The 13,147-nt window shown below is 47.0% G+C and overlaps 1 protein-coding gene across 6 annotated transcripts in view; it reads right to left on the reverse strand.

The window, feature by feature from the left end:
* Positions 1-13,147, reverse strand: part of BIRC6 (baculoviral IAP repeat containing 6) — an 807,095-nt gene that overhangs the window by 680,647 nt on the left and 113,301 nt on the right. For all 6 annotated transcript variants that reach the window (XM_082252286.1, XM_082252283.1, XM_082252284.1 and 3 more), the window contains exon 6: positions 9,671-9,753. In XM_082252286.1, the coding sequence (XP_082108412.1) occupies positions 9,671-9,753 (83 nt within the window). The remainder of the gene's footprint in view (positions 1-9,670; positions 9,754-13,147) is intronic.

Here is a 13,147-nt window from a genome sequence, read left to right on the forward strand (position 1 = left end):
AAAGCTCATTTTTGGCGGACATCACTCAGCCGGTCCAGACTCAGGAAAGATCCTGACTTTACAATCATGATCCACACAAGCGCCTGGGCCAGCAGCTAGCTCAGTTTCTGAGTTGCTGGGAGACTAAATATCTAATAAAAGTATGCTCCAAGCCTCCTCCAAATTTGCAAATTCCTTTTTTGTTGCTGTGATCTGACTTCCTGTTACAGGGTGGCTATGTTCATTCTCCATGGTCCCATTGTATGCAGGAATGTAGCCACCCTCTCGTTTGATCCTGAAATTGACTAGAGACCATGGAATTTGTAGTGTGCAAACAGTAGTGCACATGACCACGACTGATGTGCATTACCTGTTCCAAACAAATGGAAAAGTGGGATAAAAAGGAGAGGTTAGGGAACTCACTGAGGATGTTAAAAAAAGGTAGAAAAGTATAGTAGGACACAATTTCAAAGGAGGGAGGGTGAAATACTGAGCTCTGTAAAACGCAGGCATTTTCAAGAAGCAGGAAAAAGATTAGAACATGTGAAAAACAAAAAACTATATCTGTGGGCTGGGTATGAAACAGCAATATTTATAAGAAATTCTTCACATTTCCTTGGCTAAAAATTACCACAAAAAATCGGATATTTGTAAGATCTTACCGTAAAATCCTTTTCTCTTAGCTCATTGACAGACGTAGTCTTCTTGATTCACAAGAACTGGGATATGTTGTCTCCGCAGTAGCAGGACTAGGCAGAAAGAAAAAACGTTCTGGCTCCACCTTAGGGGCAGTCCCTGAGGGTATATCCTCCCTCTCTCTGCTACAAGGCATCAGTTCGGTCACAAAGCAGCAACAGAGAATTTAACCCAACCCAACTCAATGATAGAGGGGCGGGTACTACGTCTGTCAATGAGCTAAGAGAAAAGGATTTTACGGTAAGATCTTACAAAAATCCGATTTTCTCTGTCGCTCATTGACAGACGTAGTCTTCTTGATTCACAAGAACTGGGACATCCAGAAGCAGTGCCACAAATAAGGGGTGGGATTGACCGAAATCAAAATCCAATCTAGAAGGCCCAACCGGTGCCAAACTAGAAGTTTTAAAGGCTCATTATAAACAAAGAATGAGACTCAAATGAAAATTTCCAACGGAAAAAAACCCTCGAGGCAGACCACTGGTCTCCTCAAATGGCGGCCTGCAAAACCTTGCGGCCAAACGAGGCATCAGACGATGCCATTACATCAACTTTATAATGTTTTGTAAAGGTATGCACCGACGACCAGGTAGCCGCCTTGCACACCTGGACCACTGACGCCTGATGGCGAAAGGCCCATGACGCACTAAGTGCCCGAGTGGAGTGCGCCTTAACAGGGAACGGGGGCTCCCGACCCTTAATAGAATAAGCCTGTACCACCGTCTGTCTGATCCATTTGGAAATAGTCGCGGCAGATGCAGGCAACCCCTTTTTGGGTCCATCCGGGATCACAAAAAGTGAATCCGTCTTGCGAAACGAGTCTGTCGTTTTCAAGTATACCCTGATCGCCCGGACCACATCCAAGGAGTGTAAAGCAAACTCCCGAGGATGACTGGGCTTAGGACACAGGGAAGGTAATACAATTTCTTCATTCAGATGAAATTCTGAAACCACTTTTGGTAGGAAGGATGGGTTCGGACGAAGAACCACCTTATCTCTATGAACCACCAGATATGGGGAACGACAAGATAAAGCGGCCAGTTCTGACACCCTGCGTGCAGAAGTAATAGCCACCAAGAAGGCCACCTTCTGGGACAACGTAGGTAGAGGAATCTCCCTAATATCTTCAAAGGGAGGTTTCTGAAGAACCGACAATACTAAATGAAGATCCCAGGGTGGTAACGGCACGCGCACTGGCGGAGCCAGATGTCGCACCCCCTGGATGAAATTCCGCACCAAGGAATGAGTAGCCAAAGGCTTCTGAAAGAAGATAGCTAATGCTGAGACCTGACCCTTGATAGTGCTCAAGGCCAGTTTCTGCTCAACCCCTTGTTGCAGAAAAGCTAATATTCGACTAACCGAATAAGACCGTGGACGGAACCCCAGAGGTTCACACCATGCAATGTAGGACTTCCATGTACGATGATAAATCTTTCTGGAAGTATCTTTCCTTGCTTTAACTAGAGTAGGAATAACTGAAGCTGACAATCCCTTGTCCTTCAGCACCTGGGTCTCAATAGCCAGGCCGTTAAAGCCAGCGATCGTAAAGCAGGATGGAAGATCGGTCCCTGAGACAGTAGGTCCTCCCTGAGAGGAAGTCTCCACGGGACGTCTGCCACCAGTCTGACCACGTCGGCGTACCAAGCTCGGCGAGGCCAGTCCGGAGCTACCAGGATTACTGGAATTCCTTCCTCCTCTATCCTGCGAAGAAGTCTTGGCAGTAACCCGAGAGGAGGGAAGGCATACATTAGCTGGTATTGCCCCCACGGGGCGATCAGTGCGTCTGCGGTCTCTGCTAGAGGATCGCGGGAGCGAGCCACGAATCTCTGTACTTTCCTGTTGAAATCGTGATGCCAACAGATCCACATCCGGGGTGCCCCACCGTAGGCACAACTGGTGGAAAACTTCTGGATGGAGGGACCATTCCCCCTGATCCAGAGTCTGACGGCTGAGATAATCTGCCTGCCAATTCTCCACCCCCGGAATGAACACCGCAGAGATAGCTGGAACAAATCGTTCCGCCCAGCGAAGAATGCAAGCCACTTCTTTGGCCGCTCGGACACTCTTGGTGCCCCCCTGGTGATTGACATAAGCCACGGCCGTGGCGTTGTCCGACTGGATCCGAACCGGGCTGCCCTGGAGCTGCTCGGTCCAGTGAATCAGACAAAGTCTGATCGCTCTCAGTTCCAATACATTTATCGGCAACCTGGATTCTTCCAGGGACCAAAGTCCCTGGACAGATAACTGACCCAGAATTCCTCCCCATCCGGATAGACTGGCATCCGTGGTCACTATCGTCCAATATATTGGCAGAAAGGACTTTCCCTGGCTGAGCATCGGAGACCGAAGCCACCAGACCAGAGACTCTCTGGTCTGTTTGCTCAATCGGATCCGATTGTCCAGGGATTCAGGATTTCAATTCCATCTGAGAAGAATCTCTTGCTGAAGAATTCGGGTATGGGACTGGGCAAATGGGACTGCTTCGAAGGAAGCGACCATCAACCCCAGAACCCTCATGCAAGTTCGAAGAGAAGACCAGCTGTTGGATAGTAACAACTGGACTGCTGATTGAATCTTCCGGAGTTTCCCTACCGGAAGGAAAACTTTTGACCTGACTGTGTCTAGAATTAGACCCAGATATTCGAGCCTCTGGGTGGGAACCAGAAATTACTTTTGCTGGTTCACCAGCCACCCGAATTCCTGTAAAGAAATTATAGTAATTTCTATGTTTTGTAGCAGGGTCTGAGGAGACTCTGCATGAAGCAGGAGATCGTCTAGGTAACCTAGAATCGATATGCCTCTTTGGCGCAGTAGTGCCAACATTGGGGCCAACACCTTCGTGAAGACCCGAGGAGCCGTGGCGAGACCGAAAGGTAACGCCACAAACTGATAGTGGTTCTCTTCTACGGAAAAGCGTAGAAACCGCTGATGTCCTGCGAAAATGGGAATGTGAAGATAGGCGTCCTTGATGTCTATGGACGCTAGGACATCCCCTGGATGCAGGAAGGCTGCTACTGTGCGAATGGATTCCATCTTGAATTTCCTTATGTTGAGAAAGGAATTGAGTGCCCTTAAGTCCAGAATTGGACGCACTTTGCCCTCTTTCCTGGGTATTGTAAATAGGTTTGAATAAAACCCTTGAAAACGTTCTGTCCAAGGAACGTGGACTACCACTCCTTCTTGTAGTAAATCCGTGACTGCTCTCCGCAGATCTTCTAAACGATCCGGGGATAGTCGGATATTGGAAGGGAAGAATCACGCCGGTGGGAGAGATCGAAACTCCATCTTGTACCCTGACCTTATGACTTCGCAAACCCACTTGTCCGGGATTCTGGAAAGCCAAGGATCCGGGAACCGGCGAAGACGTCCCCCCACCCCAATTATGGGTGGGGGCGCACCTTCAGGCTTTGGACGATTTATCTTCAGGTCTGGAGGGGGCGGGCTTTTGCTTGCCCGACCAACGTCCCCTGAAGCCTCCTGAAGGAGCTTTGGAGGACTTCATTTTTTCACCCGCGGGACGAAAAAACTTTGTGAGCAGAGAAAGAAGGCCCTCGTCTTTGACGAGTTCCTTTACCCTTAACATTTTGCGGTAAAAAGGTGCTCTTTCCACCCGTGAGATCCTTAATGATCTCATCTAAGTTGGCTCCAAATAGATGCTCTCCTAAAAAGGGGATATTAGCCAATGCTTTTTTGGAACCTTGGTCGGCTAACCAACCTTTTAGCCACAGTGTACGCCTGAGAACCACTGCTGAAACTGATGCTCGCGCCAATAATGGAGTGGCGTCTAATGCCGCATCACACACAAACTGTAACCCCTGTATCATTTGTTCCAACAAATCTGATACCGCCTGAGGGACCTCTTCTAAGTCCCGGCGTAACCACTTGGTCCATTCAGTTACAGTCTGCAAAACCAGACCAATAGCAATTATTGGTCTGAAAGCTGATCCAATCAAGGAAAACATGGTGCGAGACATAGCTTCTATCTTGCGATCCACTGGATCTTTAAAAGACGGAGCGTCTTCTAAAGGAATAACCGTGGCTTTATTCAATCTAGCAATTGGTGAATCCACCACAGGTGGTTCTGTCCATTTCTTAATGAGGGTTTCCTCAAACGGATAACGCCTGTTAATGCGTTTAGAAATAGCAGAGGTGCGTTTTGGCAGACTCCATTCTTCTTTGATTGGATTGCCAAAACATTTGGGCAATGGAAAAACCTTCGCCACTTTGATGCGTTTTTTAGTCCCAAAAGGGATTTCAGTTTCAGCTATTTCCGACGGAATACCCTGTAATCTTAAGGTTTCTTGAACAGATACAATGAGTGCGTTTACCAACGCTTCCTCTCGGGCTATGGCTGATGCCGAAACATCCTCCTCACTGTCTGAAGAGACAGTACCCGAGACACCAATCCCAGATGAAGTACCTGCAACTGCAGAAATAGGCTCAGATTCTGAATCCGAAGTTTCAGATAATAAGGGGTTAGGCGGGGGTCGCTTTCTTGCGCCCTGTCCCTGACAAGCCACTTCCACCCGGGACACAAAAGTTTCCATAATAGCTGACAATGATTCAACCGTCAGTGGGGTGCTGGAGGATCCTGCAGACACCTCGAGGGGATCCGGTGGAGATACATGAGTGGCAGGGTCCATGTTAATTCAGGACACCTCTGCCAGAAAAAACAAAAAACTTTTTTTTTTTTTTTTTTTTTAAATAATAAAAAAATCTATTTTTTTTTTTTTTATGTGTCTCCCCCTAGCGCAATAGCGCCCCTCAGAGTACCTGCTTCTCGATCCCCACAGAGAGAGAGAGAGGGACCCCCAAGGCTCACCACCCGATGCAGAGAAGTTTCCAACCAACTGCAGTCAGCGTCTGTCTTTTACAGACTGGAAAGAGCTGTGTTCGTTTTCCCGGGTAGAAGGACGTGGCTCCGCCCCCTGTGTACGCCTTCCGGCGTTCCCAGCTCTCCACGAGGTAGCTGGGCTCATCAAACATGGCCGCCCCCATACGGGAGACAATAGACTCCAAAAACATGGCGGCCGGCGTGACCTGAGGACATTCATGCACCCGGTCTACGGCAAAATGGCGGCGGACTGCCGAAATCGTTTTTCCCAGCACATCCACCTGCATCTCTGCTAAGTGGCGGTTTATCGATCTGCAGGAGGTACACTACAATTAAGGTAGGATTATACCTCCTATGTCTGCTGTAATACTACAGTCTGCTGGGTAGAGTGTTAGCTCTCAAACCAAGTCCACTTCCCACCAAACACATACTGTATTTACAAGGGGGACTTTTAGTGTCAGATATATACTGACCATGTATGGAGGGGCCCATAATTCATACTGCCTCATAACGAGGAAAAAAGGGAACGTTTACTCACCATACCGAACCGACAGGCACCCTCTCTTCACAATACCCTCTCCACCGGGGTGGGGGGTTGTGGACCACTCCGGACGCCTAGACTCTCTGGTTCCTGGCGTCCAAGCGAGACTTTTAACTCGCAAGGTCAGTCCCTCCAATGGGACTCCGTCGCGGCCGACCCAGCGCGGAGCTCTGGTCTGCGCGCGCTCGTAGGCAGAAACCGGGGTGACCACAGGATCTCAACATCCAGCCCGTCGCCCGGCCCCGCATACTTACTTGAATGTGTCGCGGCCGACCAAGCGCAATGCAATGGTCTGCGCGCGCTCGTAGGCCGGCTGGGGTGACCACTAGTGTCGCCCAGGCCGGCGTATTTGCTTGAAGATCTCACAGGAAAAAAACACTGGAGAAAACTACCTAAAAAATATTTTTTCTAAAGAAAAAATCTTGCCAGGACCAAAAAGATCCCAGCAAGGAACTTAGGTCCTTACTCCTGACTAGACAGAAAAAAACTGATGCCTTGTAGCAGAGAGAGGGAGGATATACCCTCAGGGACTGCCCCTAAGGTGGAGCCAGAACGTTTTTTCTTTCTGCCTAGTCCTGCTCCTGCGGAGACAACATAACCCAGTTCTTGTGAATCAAGAAGACTACGTCTGTCAATGAGCGACAGAGAAATGGGATTTATAGTACCTTTGTATATTTTATTTTCCCTTATCTTAACTACTTGCTGGTATCAAAACTGAAATCAACATGCCGCTACTTAAATGATCCATAATAAATAATCAAGTCTCTAAAAAGCAAAGGGATAAATCCTAAAGCGGTAATAAACCAAAGATGTAATGGAATACTAATCATTAAATGTGGTGGCTGCATTTGTTTTCTTTTTTCATTTTTTGGATGAATGCGTACAAGGGGCCCCTTTTAGACAGCAGCATTGTTAGTCGGGGGGGGGGGGGGGGTTAAATGTACCAGCAAACTTAGATACACTAACAAATTGAGGCCAAACTCCAGGTAATACTTTAGAAGCAGTCACAGCAAACCATTTTTTTTTTTTTTTTATCCTTATGGGATAAAGGTTTTCCATAAATAGAGGGACTTATTTTTTCTGCTAAGGCAGCCCACTGGAATAAGATCCTAAGATCCTCCACATCACAATCCTTTTTTTTACATCAGTGTTCTCAGTCCCCCCTGAACATAATCCCCCCCCTTTCACATTCTTGTATGCAGCCCCCCTTTACATCACCTTCTACTTCAAATTGCAGTTCCCAGCTGCCTTCACATTCCTGTCCTCGACCCCTTTATAGTACCCCCTATAACATAACTGTCCTCACCCATTTTGTAGCACCTCTCTTCACACTGTAGTCCCCAGCCCCCCTAACATTCCGGCCCTCCCTCCACTTTTAGCACAAACCCTCACACACCCCCCCCCCCCCCAACATTCCTGTGCTCACCTCCTTTTTTTTTTTCTAGAACCCCCCCCCCCCCCTTCACATCGCAGTCCCAGGCCTCCCTTTACATTTCTTTAATCACCACCTCCACATTCCTGCCCTGTCTCTTTTATATCACCCCTCCTCCTTCATATTACAGTTTCTGATCCTGTCCCCCTTTACATCAGCTTCCTCCGTCCTTCATACCAACAACAGTGCCCTCTTCCCTATCCTACCTTACACAGGGCACATCAGCTGACATCAGAGGCACAGTACAGTAGGAGGCACAGCAGCTGATATCGGAAGTGCAGCAAAGGGATGGACGGAGGGCGGGACCTGCCCCAGTTAACTGATTGCTTGCTAGAATGCAGGGCAGTTCTAGCAACCAATTAGTTAACTGGGCCAGTCCCCGCCCTCCGTCCTTTGCTGTGCTGCTCTTCCGATGTCACCATTGCTAGCGGGTAGCGGCGGCTGAGGGAAAAAAAACGGAATTTTTGTAAAATCTTACCGTAAAATTCCTCTCTCTGAGTCCTCCGACAGTCGCCGCTCATTCACACAGTCTTCACCAATGAAGAGCTACTCCTGCGGAGCAAAGGTCAATACCCATTGGTGAAGACTGTGTGAATGGGCGGCGACTGTCGGAGGACGTAAGAGAAAAGTAGATTCTAAATGGCCAGACGGAACATTGACTCGGTCCAGGCTTGGCCCGTGGTTTGCCATTTAGTGATGCCTGCTATAGAGGTTTCACAGGCAGTTCAACTCCTCCAGGATAGCACATCAATACATGCCATTGCCAGAAGGGTCTCCAGAGCATGCAGGAGATTCCAGGAGAGAATCTCTACTCTAGGAGAGCTGGGCGGTGCCGTAGACAGTCCTTAACCCATCCGTAGGACTGGTATCTGTTCCCTTGTGCACAGAGGAACAGGATGAGCACTGCCAGAGCCCTTCAAAATGACCTCCAGCAGGCCACTGGTGTAAATGTCTCTGACCAAACAATCAGAAACAGACTTCATATGGGTGGACTAAGGGCCCAACGTCCTCTAGTGGGCCCTGTGCTCACTCCCCGGCACCATAGAGCTCGATTGGCATTTGCCAATGAACACCAGTATTGGGAAGTCCGCCACTGGTGCCCTGTGCTTTTCACAGATGAGAGCAGGTTCACCCTGAGCACATGTGACAGTCGTGAAAGGGTCTGGAGAGGGCGTGGAGAACATTATGCTGCCTGTAACATTTAGCAAGACTGGTTTGGTGGTGGGTCAGTGATGGTCTGGGGAGGCATATGCATGGAGGGACGCACAGGCTTCTATAGGCTACAGAATGGCACCGATTGTCATTAGGAAACGGGATAAAATCCTTGGACTCATTGTCAAACCCTGCGTTGGAGCAGTAGGTCCTGGGTTCCTCCTAGTGCACGACCATGCCCGGCCTTTGTGGCAAGAGTATGCAGCTAGTTCACGGAGAATGAAAGAACTGATACCATTGAATGGTCCCAAGGTGCGCCTGACCGAAATACAATAGAACACCACTGGAACATTATGTTTCGGTCCATCCGACGCTGCCAGGTTGCACCTCGGTCTCTTTTGGAGCTCAGTGATGCCCCGATCAAGATCTGAGAGGAAATACCACAGGACACCATCTGTCGTCTCATTAGGAGCATGCCCAGACGTTGTCCGGCATGCATACAAGCATGTGTAATCCTTTAGTTCCTAACACATTACCCAGTCCACATAAGTATAGATATCCAACATATTTTCCCCCATTGATATCTGAAGTGTTCCTTTAGTTTTTTTTTTGAGTAGTGTATGCAAAATAATAGGAAGACATGAAAAACTGTGTTGAATTGAAAGCAATAAAATCTTAAATGTCGTGGATACTCACCCTCACTTCTAATGGGACAAAAAAATTAAAGCCAAACCCAAAATTTGACATCAGAACAGGGAGGTAAAGGAATATTTTGCAGTGTTGACACCTGTACCAGTGAACACTGCGCTAGATTTTCCCTCACTTCCTGTAGTGTGTCCAGAGAAATAAGGAGAGGAAAAAGGAGCAGATGCACAAATAAAAAAAAAATAAAAAAACACGACTACACTGGAATTTCACATTAATACCAAATTTAACAAGTAAAGCAAACAGGCACGACATGCTCAAAACAAAACACACATTGCAAAGTGAAAAAAAAAAAAAAAAAAACACATATGAAGACCAAGATTTAACTTACCAAGGTTCATCAGTAGGTTCCCAACAGACTAAACATACACTACAAGTAAAACACATTGCACGATCATCTCCTGAGGATGCTGGCTGTCAAAAGATAAATAAAAATTCTTAAATTTAAAGTATAATTTAATACATATAAAACAAAAATTAACATTGGCTTATTACATAGAACACATTGAATTTTTAAAACTGCAGTTAAAGAATAAAAAGATATACTTACTTCAATGGAAAAGCAGCCCGTTCAGCACTTACTGGCCGACTTTCGGCCCATGTGTACAGGCTGAAAGCAGAACTATAGGAAAAAAACCTTTATTTCCATTTAGGATAGAGTAAGGAAGGGTCATAACACCTGTTGGTTTATTTTTTGCAAATTGGGTCCCATTGGGGAGATTTATTTTCGCTTCCTGTCCCACAGCTAAACAGGAAGTAAAATTAAGCAAATTATGGGAATCCCTTGGGGACCCCCAGGACATAAGAATTATTGTCCCCATTGGAAGATTTCACCTCTATTACTTTTCTGGGGACAACCCAAAATTTGGGATTTTCTTTTACTTTTACTTTTAATAAGAATAGCAAACAGGACAAATGGAGAAACCTCCCTAATGTGGGTACAGACCGCAATAAAAACTTACGGGTGTTCTAACCCATCTCTACTCTATCGAAATGGAAATAAGTTAAGCCTTTAGTTATACTTTAGGATTTATTTTTGAAGTACAATGAGGCCCAGAGGATCGTTAATCTGAAATAATTGGGTGATACTGCCAAGAAACAAAGGTATTGGCCAGGCCAGCCAGGTAAAACCCCTCCTAATGCCTGTATGCTTCAATAGTACGAATATCGTAGAATGATAGTACTTTGGGGAAAACATAGGAGGGTGGAACCTGTGCTCGTTAAGTACTTCAAGAAACTGATTTTATGGCAAGTGGAAAAAAAAATGGATTTTTGTCTTACCATAAATCCTTTTCTCTGATGTTGACAGACACAGCTCCATATCTTCTTTGACCCTTGGGTTATGCTGCTCTTCCTAGGAGCAGGACAGTAGGCGGAAAAGTTTGACCATGTCTATAGGGCAGTCCCAGGGGATATACTCCAACTTCCTGGTCTAGCTCTTCAGTTTTGTAACAAGCAGTGTCAGAAGAACATAACCCCCAACTCAGAGGGATGGGTGCTGTGTCTGTCAATGAACATCAGAGAAAAGGATTTTACAGTAAGACAGAAATTCAGTTTTCTCCTTCGTTCATTGACAGACACCGCTCCATATCGTCTTTGACCCTGGGACGTTCCAAAAGCAGTGTCAATATGAGGGGTGGGAAAAACACAGCAATAAACATACTTCCCAAAGGCTAAACGTAGCTATAACAGAGCTCCAATACCCAGCCTAGGTATCTCCGCTGTATAATCCTTGAAGCTGAGGAAGTACTAAAATATCCAAGGCAAAATCCCCCCAGTAACAGGAACGAAACAGTTCTGGGAGTCAACTAGAATGAAAATGTTTATTGAAAACACAAAAACACAAGATCTACACTCTGGGAAAACCCCTCCCTCTTAGAGCCATTCCACAAAAACATACACATCCCATAATAAGCTTACACAAGGCAGAAAGGAATAATAGAACAATGGAATGCAGGTATTCAATAACAAACCCCACCCCCTTAGCAGGTGTCTATGAAACACTTCTGCCACGTTCTAGCAATCTGCAATATATCTTTATATATTTCCTGAGGGACATTGTTCAGAAATATTATGGTCACTCTTTCAACACAAACCACACTCTCGCTGTCCATTCCGCTACAGTAGCCAACTAGGTAAAACAGGAGCTCAAACAGGAACAACTGGAGCTCACCTGACAAAAAAAAGTACACCCCCAAAAGAGAGCTAATCCTCTCCAACAGCTGCCTGCAAAACCTTACGGTCAAAGGAAGCATCCGCAGATGCCAACACATACACCTTATAAAATTTTGTGGAAGTGTGTACAGACGACCAGGTGGCCGCCTTGCAAACCTGCATCACTGACGCCTGATAGCGGAAGGCCCAAGAGGCGCAAAACGCCCATGTAGAATGCATCTCAACAGGGAAAGGAGGATCCTGACCCTAATGGAATAGGCCTGCAGCACCATTTGTCAAAACCATCTGGAAATGGACGCCGCAGACGTGGCCAGCCAATTACAAGGTCCATCCATAAGGACAAATAGGGAATCTGATTTTCAGAATGACTCAGATGCTGCTAGGTACACCCCGATTGCCCGAGCCACATCCAAAAAATGTAAGGCAATCTCTTTAGGGTGCTTAGGACACAAGGAAGGTGACACAATGCCTATATTTAAATGGAAACAGACGACTTTGAGAAGGAACGACTGACAAAAGGTGAAGCACCACTTCATCTCTGAAGTAAGGTGAATGACAAGACAAGCTGCCAGCTCCAACACCCTACAAGCAGAAGAAAAATCCACCAATGCGGCTACCTTCTGGGACAATGTAAGCAGAGAAATCTCGCAAATATTTTCCAACAGCGGTTACTTAAGAACCGACAGCACCAAGTTGAGATCCCACAAGGGCAATGGAGACCGCACTGGGAGGAGCCAAGTGGCGAACCCCCTGAACACAGGTGCGAACCGCAAAAAGCGTAGCCAAGGACAATTAAAGAAAACCGCCAAGGTCAAATCTGGCCCTTGGTGGTACCAGAGGCCAGATGCTGTTCCACACCTCATCGAAGGAAAACCAAACTCAGAGTCACCGAAAAGGAGCTGGGGTGAACCCCAAGAGATTCACATCCGCAAGTACGCTCTTCAAATGTGATGGTAAAACTACCTAGAAGTAGATTTACTAGCTTACAGCAGCGGGGGAATCACCGATTCAGACAACCCTCTAGCCTTCAGCACCTGGCTTCTGACAGCCAAGCCATTAAAGCTAGTGAGACTGTAAACAAGATGGAAGATTGGCCCTTGAGCCAACAGAATTCCTCAAAGAGAAAGACTCCAGGGAGCATCGGTGACCAAACGTATCAGATCTGCTTGCCAAGACCAACGAGGCCTGTCTGGAGCCACTAGGATGGCCGTAATCCCTTCTGCCTCAAGCTTACGCAGGAGTCTTGGCAGAAGTTCTAGAAGAGGAAAGATTTTTATCAGATGATACTGTACCCAAAGGAGCCACTAGCGCGCCTGTGGCGTCAGCCAGAGTATCCCTAGACCGTGCCACAAACCCAAGCACCTCCCTGTTGAGACGCGTGGCCAACAGGACCACCACGGGAGTTCCCCACCAGATACACAACTGATGAAACCCCTCCGGAGGAAAATGTCCATTATATCGATCGGTAGATTGGATTCTTCAAGAGTTCTAGCCCCCTGAGCACAATCCATGCAAAAAAAAAAACACCAGCCTACTCGGACAGGCTGGCATCCGTGGTGACCACTGTCCAGTACAGGGGAAGGAAGATTTACCTTGTCAAAGCGCCGGAGAGCAAAGCTACTGAATCAGGGAA

The sequence above is a fragment of the Pelophylax lessonae genome (genome assembly GCF_965119305.1).
Source record: "Pelophylax lessonae genome assembly, chromosome: 3".
In the NCBI taxonomy this organism is placed as follows: domain Eukaryota; kingdom Metazoa; phylum Chordata; class Amphibia; order Anura; family Ranidae; genus Pelophylax; species Pelophylax lessonae.